At 43.8% G+C, this 15,696-nt stretch overlaps 1 protein-coding gene across 2 annotated transcripts; it reads right to left on the bottom strand.

Annotated features, from left to right (window-relative positions):
- Window positions 1-6: 6 nt before the first annotated feature.
- On the bottom strand, window positions 7-10,256 carry LOC119654712 (serine/arginine-rich splicing factor 2). Of its 2 annotated transcripts, XR_005249841.1 has the most exons (5): window positions 10,038-10,256; window positions 9,818-9,948; window positions 9,337-9,743; window positions 1,397-1,452; window positions 7-325 (listed from the first exon to the last, which is right to left on the bottom strand). XR_005249841.1 is itself a non-coding variant. In XM_038060235.1 (4 exons), exons 1-3 carry the CDS (start codon window positions 10,089-10,091, stop codon window positions 9,368-9,370), a joined length of 561 nt encoding a protein of 186 aa, XP_037916163.1. In that variant the 5' UTR covers window positions 10,092-10,256; the 3' UTR covers window positions 820-1,452; window positions 9,337-9,367. The 2 variants fall into 2 exon arrangements, 1 of the variants encoding a protein (XP_037916163.1); XM_038060235.1 differs by lacking the exon at window positions 7-325 and having other exon boundaries at window positions 820-1,452.
- Window positions 10,257-15,696: the final 5,440 nt, after the last annotated feature.

The raw sequence follows: 15,696 nt of genomic DNA, 5'->3' as shown, positions 1-15,696 counted from the left end.
TCTCTGTTTTTTTGTATGGACCAGCATCACGTTGCAACGTTTCGAAATGGATTCACAATTTGATAGGACTCGATACAAACGCGCATTTGTACTTGAAAATCGTTACACAGCAGCAGCTCAACGGCGCTTGATCAGCTCTTAATCACCGCCTTCTAAACAGCATGTTAACAGCATTCTAACAGCTCATATTACTTGCGACTGCCACTGCCAATTCTGCCCTCTGCAGTCTGCGCTTAATACACAACCGTTACAAGATAGAACAAAAAGTGGAGGGTGGAGCGAACAGCGTGCAATACACAATTCACATCAGCCAAACAGGAACGGCCTGCGTTAAAATTTAATTTTATTTAATAATTTTTTTACTGATTTGTGCAAATACATAAATGTATATGAGAGTGTGGTTGGCTACTACTACATGATAAGTTGCGATATCTCAATGGGGCGCCGAGGTTTACTGTGGCTCGAAATGGACCGGGGCCGAAAACTGTATTGGACTCAACGCCAATTTAAGGGAGAGTGGTTTACTCTACCGCAAAGATAATATTTCAAAACGATCGGTCGAACCAGAATAAACCTCTCTTTCTCGCTTTCAATTTTGTGTGTGCATCCGGAATTTCTTATCATGTCTTAGTCTTTCACTGAGACTAACACTAATGCGTGGAAATAAAGATATTGAATTAAAGAAAAATATGTTCAAGGATAATATTCTCAATACTTTTCTTATTGGGTCATATTTATTGTGAATTCTACGTGGTCGGACAAACCCACAACTGAGGAAAGTTCCTAGTTTTTAGAGAGACTTTTCGCCTACAATACATATTAAAAATAAAATATGATTTATTTCTTTATTTTATCGATCATCAAGAATCATCATTAAGGACTATTGTACATTACAAATTTGCAAGGAAAACCTATTTCTAAGTTACTTATTGATTATAGTTCGATTGAGTGAATCATTCTCGTGTCTCAAGAAAGAAATACTTTTTCTTCAATTAAAATCTTCCATCGATATTCAATGTTTTCTCTGATATTTACTGTCAAACTAAACGCAACTATTACAATGCACACTCGAGAGCGAATTCAAACTTAGTGAATTCATACTTTTAGCAATGCAGCAACTCTCCACTTGGGGAGGATAAGGTTATCGAAATAGAGGATAAATTATTGGTTTAATAAAAAAAAAAAAAAAAACAAAAAAAAAGAAGAGATTGTAGGAAAACTTGTCTGACTTGGCTTTTTCTTTTTGTTTTGCTGTTGCATGGTTTTGGAAATTGTTTACTATTTTTTTTTCTTTAAATGAAATTTGGTCAGAAATAAAAAGGTAATTATGAAAAGTATACCCTTAACATGTATATCGTATATAAATTCTAAATTATGTGGACAAAATCATTTATACCTTTCATACAGAGCCAGTCTTGGGACTGTCCTCGCTATGTTTGCAGATAGCAACATCTGAAAAGAAAGAGAATATTTCAGAAAAAAATGAGAATTGTTGATAATTATTTCTTTAACTAGAAAAAAAAATTTGTTTTAATTCCATAATTTACGATAAAACGGGGTTTGTTTAAAAAGTATCGCGAATTTTGAATTTCCGCGCGCTACGTACGATAATTTTATGGCGTTAAGTCTCTCACTGGCAAGTTCGGCCATTTTGTCAGTCGATACGTATAGCCGAAACTGGTAACACTGCGCACGGAGAGTACCTAACCATATCCCACTTCCGTCAGACTTTCAGGTTCCGAAGGTCAATAGCTCGTGAAAAAAGAATTGCGATTATTGCGTTGCACCAATGTGGGAATACCCCGAAAAAGATTCATAGTTTGTTAAAAAAGTTGCCGGTAAACGAACGATTCGTTTTAAGGACACTAGCTCGATACCGCGAAACAGCTGATGTGGTTGACGGGTCGTCGTACGAATGTCGCAATCCTCTTCGTAGGCAAAAACGAATGTCGGCGGAAATGGGCGTTTCAAGTCGAAGTATGTTAACGCCAAAACTGAAGGAAATACGGCGAACTTGGTGCGCTGCTCTTCTGCAACGATTTCCTGGCAAAAAACATCGCAAAATTCTATTTTCTGATGAAAAAATTTTTACCATCGAAGAAAAATTCAACCGACAAAATGATCGAGTATATGTTTACAACTGTTATGAAGCCAAAGAAAATGCTCGTCGTCACCATTTGAATTCTCTGGACTACAGCCTTTGGACTAAGTTAGAAGAAACTGCCTGCGATCGAACCTTATACCGATTTCGAGAGCTTGAAGGCCAGCATCGTGCGTGCAGGCTCGAGAAATACCGTTTCATACCGTGTGTGAAGCGATCTATGCATGGTCTCACAGACTTCGGCTCTGTATAGCTGTTAGCGGCGGCCATTTTTCGTTTGAAAGCTCTATGTTTCCCTTTTCTAATGGTGTACTTTTCGATTGATTTGGTTTATTACTTCGTGAGAAATAAAAGATTGGTATGACTGACAGAACTTATGGCTATACTGGGTACAGTTAATTTTTGACAGCTAGTTTGCATGGATGTGTTTTGGCTTGTCTTCAATTTTTGTCGACTCAAAAAAATGGATCAAAGAATCTTTATCAAACAACAAAGTGCGCGGTAGCGTTCCGAATGTTGACTATGACATATGTTGAAGCTACCTTGGATCAAAGCAACGTTTATCGGTGGTACAAAATGTTCTCAGAAAGCCTTTGAATTACGAACAGCAGAAACATTGATAAAATGAGGAAAACAGTATTGGCCAATCGTCGAGTCATCGTTAGAAAAGTTGCTGAGAACCTAAACAGCGATTAGCTCATGCCATCGCGTTAGTATTGCTAAGGAGCTTTAGGACTTTGTCACCACGACGACCCAAATTTACTCTAGAGGATCGCTGTGACTTTTTCTTCTCGAAGTCGAAGAGGCCACTGAAAGAACGGCGCAAGTATATAATATTTGATGAGGTTTCCTTTGAAGGGGACAAAATAGATATTGATGAATACCTACAGTCTGTCAAGTAAGAGCGTGGTCGACTTCACCGACAGGTAATGGAAGATTTCGCTCTAATTCCTTCGCGAGCCGATAGAGGGAAGCTTTGTCTTTGATGCATTGTCAACAAAGATTCAGTTGTCGTTGATCTTTTGAGAGAGAATCACGTTAAACGCGATGAGTGCTAAATATGCGTCGCGCTACGAGGCTGTGTTCCTTTGCATCTACCCGAAAGGTCCCAAAATGTCGCAATCAGCGGCTGCTAAATATATGAGAAAGTCGAAGGCATTTGTACAGAAAAGGATATAGCGATATAAAGTGACTAAAAATGTCGATGATTTACCGGAACGTGGCGCGATAGGAAAAGTAAACAAAAAAGATGAAAAAAGAATAGTGAATCATTTTTCGCGGAATCCTACTTTAACACTGCGGCAAGGACAAGCAAAATTAATGGCAAAAGGTTTAGATATATCCTACGAAACTATCCGAACTCATCTTTGTACTCATGATCTGAAATGGCGCAACACAATGACGAAGCCTCTGTTGACTGAAAAACATGTGACAAAGCGACTCGCTTGGGCGCATGAGAATATTGATAGAGATTTTGAAAATGTCATTTTTACTGATGAATGTTCTATATGGGCACGTTCTGTCCTCACGCGAGCCTGGTCAACTTCCACCAATAGACTTGTTCAGCAGACCGTAAAACATGAAATAAAGGTGCATCTTTGGGGTTGCTTCTCAAAGCAGGGATTCGGCACACTTTGCACCTCTTTACTGGCAACCTAAATGCCGAGAAAATGATAATAATCTACAAAAAGGCTTTACTGCCATCTGCCAAACGATGGTTCATCACAAGAAATGAAGATTGGATTCTGCAGGAGGACAACGATCCTAAACACCGCAGCAAGGTCTGTACTCAGTGGAAGACTCAATCTGACATCGTTACATTGGATTGGCCGTTGCAGTCGCCCGATGCAAACTCTATTGAAAATGTGTGGGCATATATTAAACGGAAGCTTCGTAGAAGACGCACATACACTTTCAAGCAGTTGTCTTACGAAATTCGTCGGATCTGGAGATCCTTGCCACTAGAATACGCCGTCAAATTAGTAGAAAGCATGCCTCGGAGATACCATTTTTGAAAATCCATAAAATTCGCAATACTTTTCGAATTGGCCTCATATAATTGCATTGCAACTGATCAAGAAAAAAAAAAGATGGAAGAAAAATAAATGTAGCCGTTTTGTATGTATGGAAGTTCAGGCCTGGTGAAAGTAAGTCTTACAATTTCCATATACAGTTTGAACCATTCCTAGAGGAAGCAGCTAAGGTAAAAATGAGCCAACACGCACATCCCAAATATAAAATTTACTGAAATGTCGTCCGTCTGCCGCTCTCTATAGTTCTGAGTGTTGGCCGATAATAAAGGACAATGAACGACGTCTTGCGGTAATGGGGACGAAAATGTTCCATTCCACTGGTGGCGTGACACATTTTGATCACGTCTGAAATGAGAACATCCGCGATCGATATGGGTTTGCACCGATCGTGGAAAAACTGCGAGAGAGGCATTTTCGATGGTGTGGTCACGTAATTCACGCTAACGAGAATTCAACAACCAGTATTGGTCAGAACATCGAAAGCAATGGTAAGCAACCAAAACGCCGGCCAAAACAATGGTGGTTTGATACACTGGATGGGGACTTAGGTCTCGCGATTACATCCTAATCAGGCATTCGATAGAGCCAAATGGCGAAACCGATCACGAGGAGCCAACCCCGCTTGTAAACTGAATGCTGAAGAAAAAGATGTGAGGAGCGGCGAGTGCACGACAACTCCGTGTGTATTCCATTGCCCTTTATTTTCTAGAAAGCGATTTAAATAAATCATTTGATGGAAAGCCCCCCACGCGCTATGCACTTCATGCTAAAATTAATGTCAGTTTCGGAAAGTACTAATCGAGACCTTTCATTTGATACCCTACAAAACTATATCCGGTGTGACAGACAGACAGACATCGAATCGATTTTAATAAGATTTTGTTTTACATAAAACCTTAAAAATGGAAGAATGATTCAGGAAGGTTACAGTGAATTGGAGGCATATATCCCGCGATGTAACTGTTAAAACCGAAATTTGGACGCAGAGATCGTCAGCTGTCTTTAACTCGCGCCATGAGGAGCACGAGCAAACAGTTATGAACCCCTAAGTTGGCATTATACGTGTGTCTTAAGGAGTAGTCTTGGGCGGAAGTTTTTCAGTGAAGAGCGAACCGTTGATGATCGGTACACATCGAGACACACTGAAAGTCCTTGGATCTGCTGACAGCTTTCTGTCAAAGTCGTTCTTAGAAAATCCAAGAGATGGGGGTCATGGCATCAGAAAGGGTTTGTGTAAATGTGTCCGGATAGCTGAGTGGTTAGAGCGCAAGGCTGTCGTACGGAGGGTCACGGTTCAAATCTCATTGGTGGCAGTGGGATTTGTATCGTCATTTGCCGTCGGATACCAGTCGACTCAGCTGTGAATGAGTACCTGAGTCAAATCAGGTTAATAATCTCGGGCGAGCGCAATGCTGACCACATTGCCTCCTATTGTTCCGTTACAGTCTTGAATGAAGAGCTCTAACACACTTCAAGGCCCTGATCCAACATGGATTGTTGCGCCAACAATTATTATTATTATTATTAAAGTTTGAAATGATATCCGGAGCATAGCTCGAAATTTGGAAGGCAACTGGATGTGAACACTTAACAAAATGTGTTACAAGAACTCACTGATACTTTCTATTAAGCAATTCGTCAACATACAAAATGAACATCGCTGGATTTTGACGAATTAAGAACTATTTTCTGCATCATCCCGGGAGTTACCAGAGGCTATAATTAGGAAGTCATCGTGTGAAGGGGGTCGTATAAACTTTGAAGATTACTGGGTTAAGAGACACCCTTGGGAATTGCCATTGTTTATCAGGACATTATGACACAGCATGGTTAACTTCCTATTGCGTATGATGTTCCATATCCATATAACGATGCCAGAGGGAAGATTCATGCCAGCCATGATTCCTATGAGAGAGACAGGTCCACATTCTCGTAGGCTTTACTGATATCCAGGGGTAGACCAAGAACATGCTTTTTGTCCTTTTTCTCAATGGCAATGTGAAGTAACAAGTGATAAGACAAGAGGAAGTGGGCCTGTCTTCTGTACTTAAAGCTTTTCTCTGGGAGCAGGCAGAGATCCTCAAGAGCTAGGGCAAGATTGAATTTAACCTGCCGTTTGTAATTTTAGAAAAAATATTGAGGCGGATCAGCCAAAAATTGTTGAAATCCTTTTGAGATTTCCCTTCTTAGGGATTGGGACTAATTTCACCTCACGCTAATCATGTGGCGTATTCTAAGATAGCAATAAATTATTTAACACTTCCGGAAGAACTTCTCGTGCCGATTGGTTCGGCCACTGTACATATGTGTAGATTATCCCGTGCGGGCCTGGTGCAGAGTGCTTTTTGTGTGAGTCAAGAACCTCCTGGAACTCTTGCAGGGAAAAAGGTTGGGAGGCGAAGGAGATTGCCTGAGCTAAAGGGAAGGAAACGGGGCCATTGTTATAGAATCTTCCTATAAAATTCAGAAAATGAAGGTGTCATCCCAAGCATTTAGGTGCTCCTTTGGATTCTGAAGGGTTTTAAATCAATTGGTCTGACTCCAGAAAAGTTTAGTCTGAGATGGCCATGCACATGTTATTGTGGCGCGGCAGGATTCGCGGCATTCGAAATTTATTTCGAATGTCGCGAATACTAGCGGACAGATGACGTCACCGGCGCTCTGCTCAGTTCAGAACTCGCTACAAGAGTGAAGAACAGAGTAGATGACGAAAAACGTCAGATAGGAAAAACGATAGTTGGTTGGCTGTCACGGGAAAGAAAAGATTTTCGTGCAGAAAGAAAACAGTTACATACGGAAATCAGTATTATTTCTAATATCTCGAATTTATAATAAGAGTAATTTCTTGAAAATTGTGTATTGAACTTTGCAACATACGAAAAATATGTCAAAAACCTATTTCGAATAATAGAAGAATAAAAGGTTAAATACAAGCCCCTAAATTTGACTGAAAACTCTTATATTGGTGACCCCGGAGCGAACATCGCCGCATTAAAATACGTTTAGAACCAAACTGTCCCAGATTCCACTGAGGAACAAAGCGCAGAATAAATTCTCAAATGGAAAGTCTATCGAAGATGGAGGAAGAAGTGCAGCTTTAAGAGGAAACGGTGCCAGCAAGATCCCGTGAACATGCACCAAAGTGCGTGAGAAGCCACCACAGCCGCCGCCCTCAAGACCAGCGTCATCGCCGCAGGATTCGAAGCCGCCGCCCACAAGACCAGCGTCATCGCCGCGGGATTCGAAGCCGCCGCCGTCAAGACCAGCGTCAACGCCGTAGCCGCCGCCAAAACCATCAACAACGGCGCGTTATTATTATTTATAATTTTGTTGTTTTAAAAAAAAGTGGCAACAATAAAAACAAAGTCGCCGCAAGAGACGGCGTCGAGGCGTTTGCATCGTCATCTTTTCACTGGCTCTCCGCTCTTTTAGCGAGTTTTTTGCTTTAGGGTGCGTCGTTGGTGTCGCTTTATTTTTTCGCTCTTACGTGCATTTGTGGGTTCGGCCTGCCGTGTCGACTAGATCAGTTTCACCGCGTCTTCGCTTTAACACTCGCGTCGAAAAGAAGTTTTCTTTTTATTAGTCAAGATGTCGATCGACAACAAAGACGCGGCAGGCCCATCGGACCCGCAAGTGACCGCCCTCGCCGTACGCGTCCCTCCGTTTTGGCGGCGGAACCCCGAAGTGTGGTTCGTGCATTTGGAAGCGCAGTTCCACATGTTCGGGATCATAGCGGACGCGACCCGTTTTAATCACGCGGTGGTCGGCCTGGACGAGGAGTCCATCGTGCTCACGTAGTGAAATCGGCTTCATATTCACTGCTCAAGACGGAATTAATTAGGCGCCTGTCAGTAAGTGAGTCAGCAAAACTGGATCACTTGCTGGCAGGCCTAACGTTGGGAGATCGGACTCCCAGCCAATTGCTGCGCGAAATGGAGCAATTGGGTGGGAGTAAGATCGACGACGAGTTGATGAAGTCCCTTTGGCTGCGTCGGCTCCCGGAAGGCACCCAGACTGTCCTCGCGTGTGTCTCAGGTTCCTTGGAGGCACTCGCAGCTGCGGCCGACAAAGTGCACGTCCGCCGACCATAGCGGCCGTTCAACAGCCATCGGACGAGGTTGTTGACTTAAGGCGCGAAATAGCCGCCTTAACAGCCAGTGTGGCTGAGATGCGGGCGATATACATCTCCTTCCGATATCTGCACGAATAAAGTTAATTATAGTATATTACCAATTTAGCCGGAACCCTGTCGCCGAAAAGTCGTCTGCATCAATCAAACTAATAATCAATGCTGTCTCTTCTGGCACGTGAAGTCCAAACACTCCATCATACATGCTGTTCCAAAGTAGGGCCCCCAATGGGGAATCCTGAAGGATACCTGCTTTCACAGTTCGCTCTTACAGTCCATTGTCCGTCATGTGCCAGCAAAGTTTCTCCGACCCAACTAGTGACATCCAGTTTAGTCCAAGTGGCGCTAATCTAACTCCATTTGGCCAAATTAAAGTCGATAGCAACATTGTGCAGCACCTACCAACGGATATCGCCTCCAATGTTAGAGCCAGGGCCATCGCTAACGCATTGACCATTGAACGGGCTCACTAAAATCCGTACTGTTCCTTTGGTAGATCACTCCGTAAGCTAGTCAATTGAAAGCAGTCTGTTATAGGTCACCGTCACCAACATGATCCGCAGAGTGACTAAAAAACAGAGAGGGAGGATGAGGGGCCTGGAATTCGGTAGCAAAATTAACTTCTGTCTCTTCCAATGAGCGGGAGAAACACTCTTCTCAACATGCATGATTTACGCGTACTTATGAACCACGCAGACTTGACTGTAGCAGGCAACAGCTTTGTGCGAAATCCCGTCACCTTACCTGCTATCAAAACCCCAAACACTATTCTATGTAATGTACTTTAAGCGGAAATTGGTTCAGTCGAAGACTGCGGAGTGCCACAAATTTGTTTAACGCAGAATCATGACTAGACGACTCTCGAGAGTTGTATGCTGCGGCGAAGCCCGGAAGACGAGAATCCCGTGAAAGTCTGCAGTAAATCAACAAAAAATATGCGTGCGGAAGGTTCCTGACTCTCTCAGAAGTAACATTTAGCGCGCAAAAGAAATGCTTTCGGGATTTAGAGAAAATCTAGGTTGCACAGGAAATCTTGGGTATATTTCACTTATGGATTCAGTTAAATAGCTTACCATGCCTTCGTCAGGTTCCCGGCATCGCATCTTAACTTCTACTTCGACTAGGACTGCGTGACACGCTCCGTCCGTTTCTGCTGTTGCTCCGACTGAATGACTTCCTGGCCACGGGGCTGCGGGATCTTGAGAATTTTCCTCTTCTCGTAGGCGATCTACTTCCGAATGATCGAGAACGCGACCTTGGCGAGAACGAGGCATTTCGCCTTCGCGGACTTCTGGAGCGACGACGCGGTGAACGTGACCTGCGTCGTCGTCCTCCACCGCCACCACGTCCTGAACCGCTTCGTCTATGCGGCGACGTGGGACGGCCATATCGGGCCATCTGGACGCGAAGCTCCCTTCCATCAAGGACGCGACCGTCCATGGCTTCAAGTGCGTCCTCGGCATCGCGTTTATCATAGAATCTGCAAATGGATAATTTCATGGGAATAAAGTTGATGCTGGCTCGCCCGGTCAACGCCTTTCCTTCACAACTAACCTTACGAACGCGAATCCGCGGCTCTCACGCGTGAAACGGTCACGCGGTATGTAAATATCTCCGACTTCGCCGCATCTTTCGAACACACGCCGCAAATCTTCCGGCGTCGTGCGATATGTCAAATTGTCCACCTACAAGAAATATAGCACAAATTTCAGATTTTCACATTCCGTCTCCGGCCAAGCGTCAAATCCGCCATTTTCGTCTGTGCACGACTTACCTTCAGTGAAATCATTCCGTCAATTCTTGGTGGTGGCCTGTTATTATGGCTCATTTTCTGTTAAAAACACTAAGAATTAAATCCCCGGTTGTCGTTACTTCTTCTCCACTTAGCAAATTTAAGCGCGAAGGTCTACTTCTTTTTTTCACGACACTTTCTCTTAACACGTAGAGATATCAACTTCGAGTGTGGCGATCCAATGACGGATTCCAAAATGGCAGATTCCTAGAACGGCGAAACTGCATTATCACACCCGAGAGGGAAATTTGTGTGATGAGTAAAAGTGAATAAAATTCCCTTTTTGAAATGGAAATTAAGTTTACAGAAAAGAACAAATTAATCTTGGAGTTTTCCTCTGAATTTGTAAATTTAACTATTTCCGCGAGACTAACCGAAGAAACGTGTGGTCATTTACTTACTTGATATCCGTCAAGCTCAGATTGGCCAAAAAGACAGCTGTCCTGAAAGTAACGCTTTATATGAAAAATATATTAACCACGTCTAAGCACACAACAATTGGGCCCGGGGGGCGAAAACGTGGAAATGGGTAAATAAAGAGGCTACCAATTATACCACCCGATTCACCGCCAACTGAAGGACACGAACAAATGCTGCCACCACCACAGTCCGTGCAATTCATCGGCTAAAAAATCATAAGTCGCCAAGGGCCGATGGAATTACAGCCGAATTAGTTAAATATGGAGGCGACCAGTTACACCAAGTGGTTCATCAACTTATGCTTAAGGTGTGGGCATCGAATCAATACTTGATGACCGGCAAAGAGGCATTATCTGTCCCATAAATAAAGAAGGGAATATTAGGCAGTTCAGCAATTATAGAGGCATCACACAAAAATACAAAGACGACTATAGTTCCGTCCAGGGCAGAAGCAGCTCATCAAGCAGGTTGTTTGCTTCCTTATATTAATCCGCACACAGGTCATGGGTGCGATAGTTTCTCTCCAATTAATCTAGTATGCCAGCGAGTGGATGGCGGACTCAGGTCTCCCTCAATTCCAAATAAAAATTAACCATCACGTTGCTGAATACCATCTATAAGATATTCCTAGCTATTTTGCTAGACTGGGTGGTCCCATACGCCCAGAAGATCATCGGCCCATATCAAAGAGGCTTTACTACATCTAGATCAGCAACAGATTAGATTTTCTCTCTGCGGCAACCGCACACGGTTGTTGGCAACTAACAGAGCCTATTTCAACTTACAAAAATTGTTTCGTTGGACACGTCTCACCATAGGGTCAAAGCGCTCATTCTACAAGACGATAACTTACCAGTCCTCATGTATTTTTCGGAGACCTGGGTTCTTAGTAAGAAAAATTGCGAACTCTCAGCCGCGTTCGAGAGAAGAATCTTCTCAAGAATTTTTGGTCCTCTACAAGAGAACGGGCGATTCCATAGTCATATAACGACGAAATTTATGAACGATACCATGACCGTTTGGTTGTGGATACTAGACTGTGGCCAGTGGACGCGGAAAGCGTTCGTCCTGGAAGCGCCTTCTACGCCCTGCAAGAAAATGACTTTATTAACGATAAACCCAAAAATTAGTCCGCAGAGCTAGCAAGGAAAAATCCCTATCTCTCAATCACATGTTCCCGAAGCTCAAACCTACTCTCGCCCAGAACAAAGAATACGAAATTTTCAAAGGCCATCTTCACACACCTGAAACCACTCTCTACGACCACCATTACGCCACGATGCCTGGAACGCGAAATATTGCGAAAAATCCGCCGCCCAAGAGGCTGATCAAAATCCCAGAAAATTGAAAATTTCCACGACCCCCGGGTCGAAAAAATAAAAAATCGTCACATTCGCGTGGACGATGCCTTGATTGGAGGGGCAGGCGGTCCCGATTTTGGAGACGCATGCATTTTATCACTACGATGCCGGGAACGCGAGATATTGCAGGAAATCCGCCGCCCAAGAGGCTGATCAAAATCCCAGAAAATTGAAAATTTCCACGACCCCCGGGTCGAAAAAATTACCAAAAATGAAAAATCGTCGGATCCGCGACATCGACCCCTTGAAAGAAAGTGGAGACGGGCCCGATTTCGGAAATGCATGAATTTTCTCATCGCTCATAGCATAGTTCTTGGATGATCATCCCCGACTGTAAATCTTCAAAAGAATTCCGGAATCAAATCAACTTACTTTAATCATTTCAGACACACACCTCGGCACATGGGGCGGGACAAAGTGCCTCCAATTCCTGAACGTTATAAAAGGAGACTATAAAAGTGGCTCCGCCACCTTCCCATTGGCCCAGGCAATCTCTTTCTTCTCTCAACCCTTCTTCTCGCTAGAATTTTAGGAGGCTCTTAACATGTATAGAAAGCGCTCTGCGTCAGGCACGGACGGTATTAACTACACTCATGTCCAGGGGCTGAACTAGACAGTACGAGACCCGCTCCTGGAAGTCTCAACTAAAATCCACCTAAGAACAGGCGCGAGGTCAAACTGGCCCCGATCCTTAAGAAGGGTAAATAAAGGATCTCGAAAACTTTAAACCGATCTTCCTCCTCAATATTTTTTCCAAATTAACAAATTCCTTCATGATTAAATCTAGGCATGCCCAAGCTCTTGAGGTTTTCCACCGCTTTGTAGGCAATCGCCTTGCTTACAGGAGACACAGGTCCACCTGCTAGTGCCTCAATCACTAGCTATTTCACATCTCAATTTAGAAGATCCCCAGAAAGCATGTGGTTGGCTTATCCATGGACATTAGTAAAGCCTATAAGAGGGCAGACCAGGCCTCCTCGTGGGAATCATGGCATATATGAAACTCCTTCTCGACGTCATTCTCTAGATGTTGAACATTATGCGCAATAGGAAATTAACTGTCCTGATAAACAATGGCCTTCTCCAAGGATGTGTCCTCAGTCCAGTTCTCTTCAACATTTACACTACCTCCCTCCACAAGCAGTGCTTCAGCAAAGTACAGATTTTTTGGTTAAGGTCAGCTGGGGACTCCACCCTAGAGAGGTCCTTAAACTATTTGGAGGGATTGTTAGACCAATCGTCTTTCTCAGTATTCTCTCCCAAGTATCTTGAGAGAAAAATTGAATCTCTCAGAGCCGTCTCCCTGATGCGGGATCATCAGCTCCACCCCAACAAATGCAATCTTGGCTCTAGCGAGTGATCCATCTCCCTCCTGCAGGAAACCTTTGCTAGCTGTAAGAGAGATTCTCAATGCCCAAATTTTCAACCCTTTCTTTTTCGCCCTCATCAGAAACAAGTGGGTCACCTCCAACACCTTATCGGCTGTTTTCAGCAAATTCCACTTAATCTTAGAGAATTCGCGTGCAGACGTAACTCCAATTCCTTTCAAGCACTTTTCCATAGTGAAAAAGCCCCCTACGGGGACGGTGACTCCCTCTCTAGAGCGGAACTTGCCTCACGTGGTAAGATCTAAGCTCAAAAATAGGAAGCCTTTGGTTTCATGATGCTAGCCATTGATGCCTCGAACTCTGGATGTGCGGTATTCTTAAATGTGGAACAACTTAACTTTACGCTCAGGACATCCAGAACCTCGGAGTTTCCGGTTGGGCTACTAGCAATTTTCCAAGCAATCAAATCTAGCAATCAGGTGCTGCAAAGCTAAAGCAAATCTTAATCATCACAGACTCTCTTCAAGTCATCAAAACCCTTACAAACAAAACCCCAGCCAATTACTTTGCGGCCCGGCCCCACGATGAAATGAGAAAACTCGACTGGAAGAATTGCTCACATTCTGGGTTCCTGGACAAAGCAGCAACTTTTACAACAAAATGGCGAATGATGCCGTCAGATGAGCCAGAGTGGTTGCCACCCCGATTCTCCCTCCTTATGCTGCGTCTGACGCATGCAGTTGGTGCGCAAGACGATTCATTCCGAATGAAACGAAGGCTTTAAACTCACTTCCATATACAAAGGTGAATTTTTCTTTCATATCTTCCCCAACATCCCTATCAAGCCTTGCTTTCTGGTCATACCATTCAGGTTTGGAGATGACCCTCAACAGAATAGTCTCCAACTTTTCCTTCTGTAAGACCCACCTTGCCAAGATTGGCATGGTTTCCCTCCGGTCTATGATAGCTGTGGCGTGGATGAGATGAATGATCACATTATTTTTCAGTGCGAGACCTTCGCGTGGCGGATGATAGGTCCCTTTGGATAGATCTGGCCAGTTTTGTAAGAGAGGCTGAAGTCAAACTCTAGATTCGCTCTCCCCTATCCCGCTCATGTTTTTTCCCATCTCTTTCCCTTCTCACGTCTAATTTACCCCCTGCTTTTCGTTCTACAAGGTTAGACAATTAAGTAATGAGACTGATTTCATTGCCGTGCTTGTGGTAAACCTGCAACCTTCAAATTCCCTTTCCCTTCCCCTCTCCATTGATATATTTACCATCGCTCTAGCTTGTTTAGTTCACCTGCTGTGTCGTGTTGAGTAGACGTATGCTGGTGGTGCTCGTCACCATGGAGAAACGAGCAACGAGTCGCCATAAAATTTTGCGTCAGATTGGGCGAAACACCTTCGGAAACTTACGGTAAATTTGTAAAAGTGCATGATGATAGTGCTCTTAGTCGTGCCCAGCTGCTTCGATGGCATAAAGAGTTTAAGGAGGGGCGTGACAGCGCGGAAGACGAGGGGTGTAGCGGGAGATCAGTCGAGGTGCAAACTGACGTGAATGCGCAGCGTGTGCGCGCTCTATTTCATGAAGATCGGCTTTTAGCAGTTCGAATATTGGCCTCGGGACTGGGTATGAACCGTGAAAGAGTCAGACCAATTTTAACAGACGATCTGGGGATGAAAAAGTTATGTGCGAAGATGGTTCTGAGCAGCAAAAGCAGCATCGAATGACCGTCACAGAAAACTGTTTGGAACAAGTGAAAAACGATCCCACGCTGCTTGATTGATGTGATATGTCACCCTGTGACTTTTTTTTTGTTCCCTAGAATAAAATTGGTGGTCAAAGGAACCCATTTTGAGTCAATTACGGACATTCAAGCGGCCGTGACGAAGGTACTCGCGGACATCCCAGTAGAAGCGTTCTAGAAATGTTACGAAGAGTGGAAAACGCGCTGGAATCGCAGCGTAGCTGCCCAAGGGGAATACTTTGAAAGGGATGACAAAGTTGTAGAATAATTTTTAAATATACGGTTTTTATGGAATCAGTCTTATTACTTAGTTGTCTAACCTCGTAGCTTTCGCGCGCTGTTAAGTTTGCTACAATAATCACACACCCCGCTCTTGTTTCATTTTTTTTTCACGTCCGTAAAATAAGGAGATCCTGCTAGTCTCCATTTCGTTTCCCGCCTCTTCAAAGGTGTTGTCCAGTATCAACGAAGACACTCTGACGAGATACCCTTTACTGTCGGCCTGAAAACACTACTCAAAACTACGGATATCAACATTCCTACGAACTGCATTATAAAAATATCGACAACGCTGGCATCATAAGCAACAGCCTGCCATTCCGTTCATATTGGGAGTCATTGTAAGCCGGACCGGTGTGACCCTTGTATCGCTAGGTTAGCAGGACCTCGAGGAACAAAGCGACAACAACATGCTATACAAGTCTTAAGCCTACAGCAGCGATGCAAGTAATATTTATGGCGATCGGAATTCGAACCTGGGATAACGAAGGTGAGAGAGCAAC

This window comes from Hermetia illucens, chromosome 1, assembly GCF_905115235.1.
Source record: "Hermetia illucens chromosome 1, iHerIll2.2.curated.20191125, whole genome shotgun sequence".
Lineage (NCBI taxonomy): Eukaryota > Metazoa > Arthropoda > Insecta > Diptera > Stratiomyidae > Hermetia > Hermetia illucens.
This window is presented reverse-complemented; position numbering and strand designations above follow the sequence as displayed.

Excerpts from the sequence above, each read along its gene's own strand:
- LOC119654712 (XM_038060235.1), bottom strand. The coding sequence starts at position 10,091 with ATGAGCCATAATAACAGGCCACCACCAAGAATTGACGGAATGATTTCA. Across the intron at positions 9,949-10,037 it reads ACGGAATGATTTCACTGAAG|GTGGACAATTTGACATATCG; the intron begins GTAAGTCGTGCA and ends TATTTCTTGTAG. Across the intron at positions 9,744-9,817 it reads CGCGGATTCGCGTTCGTAAG|ATTCTATGATAAACGCGATG; the intron begins GTTAGTTGTGAA and ends ATCCATTTGCAG.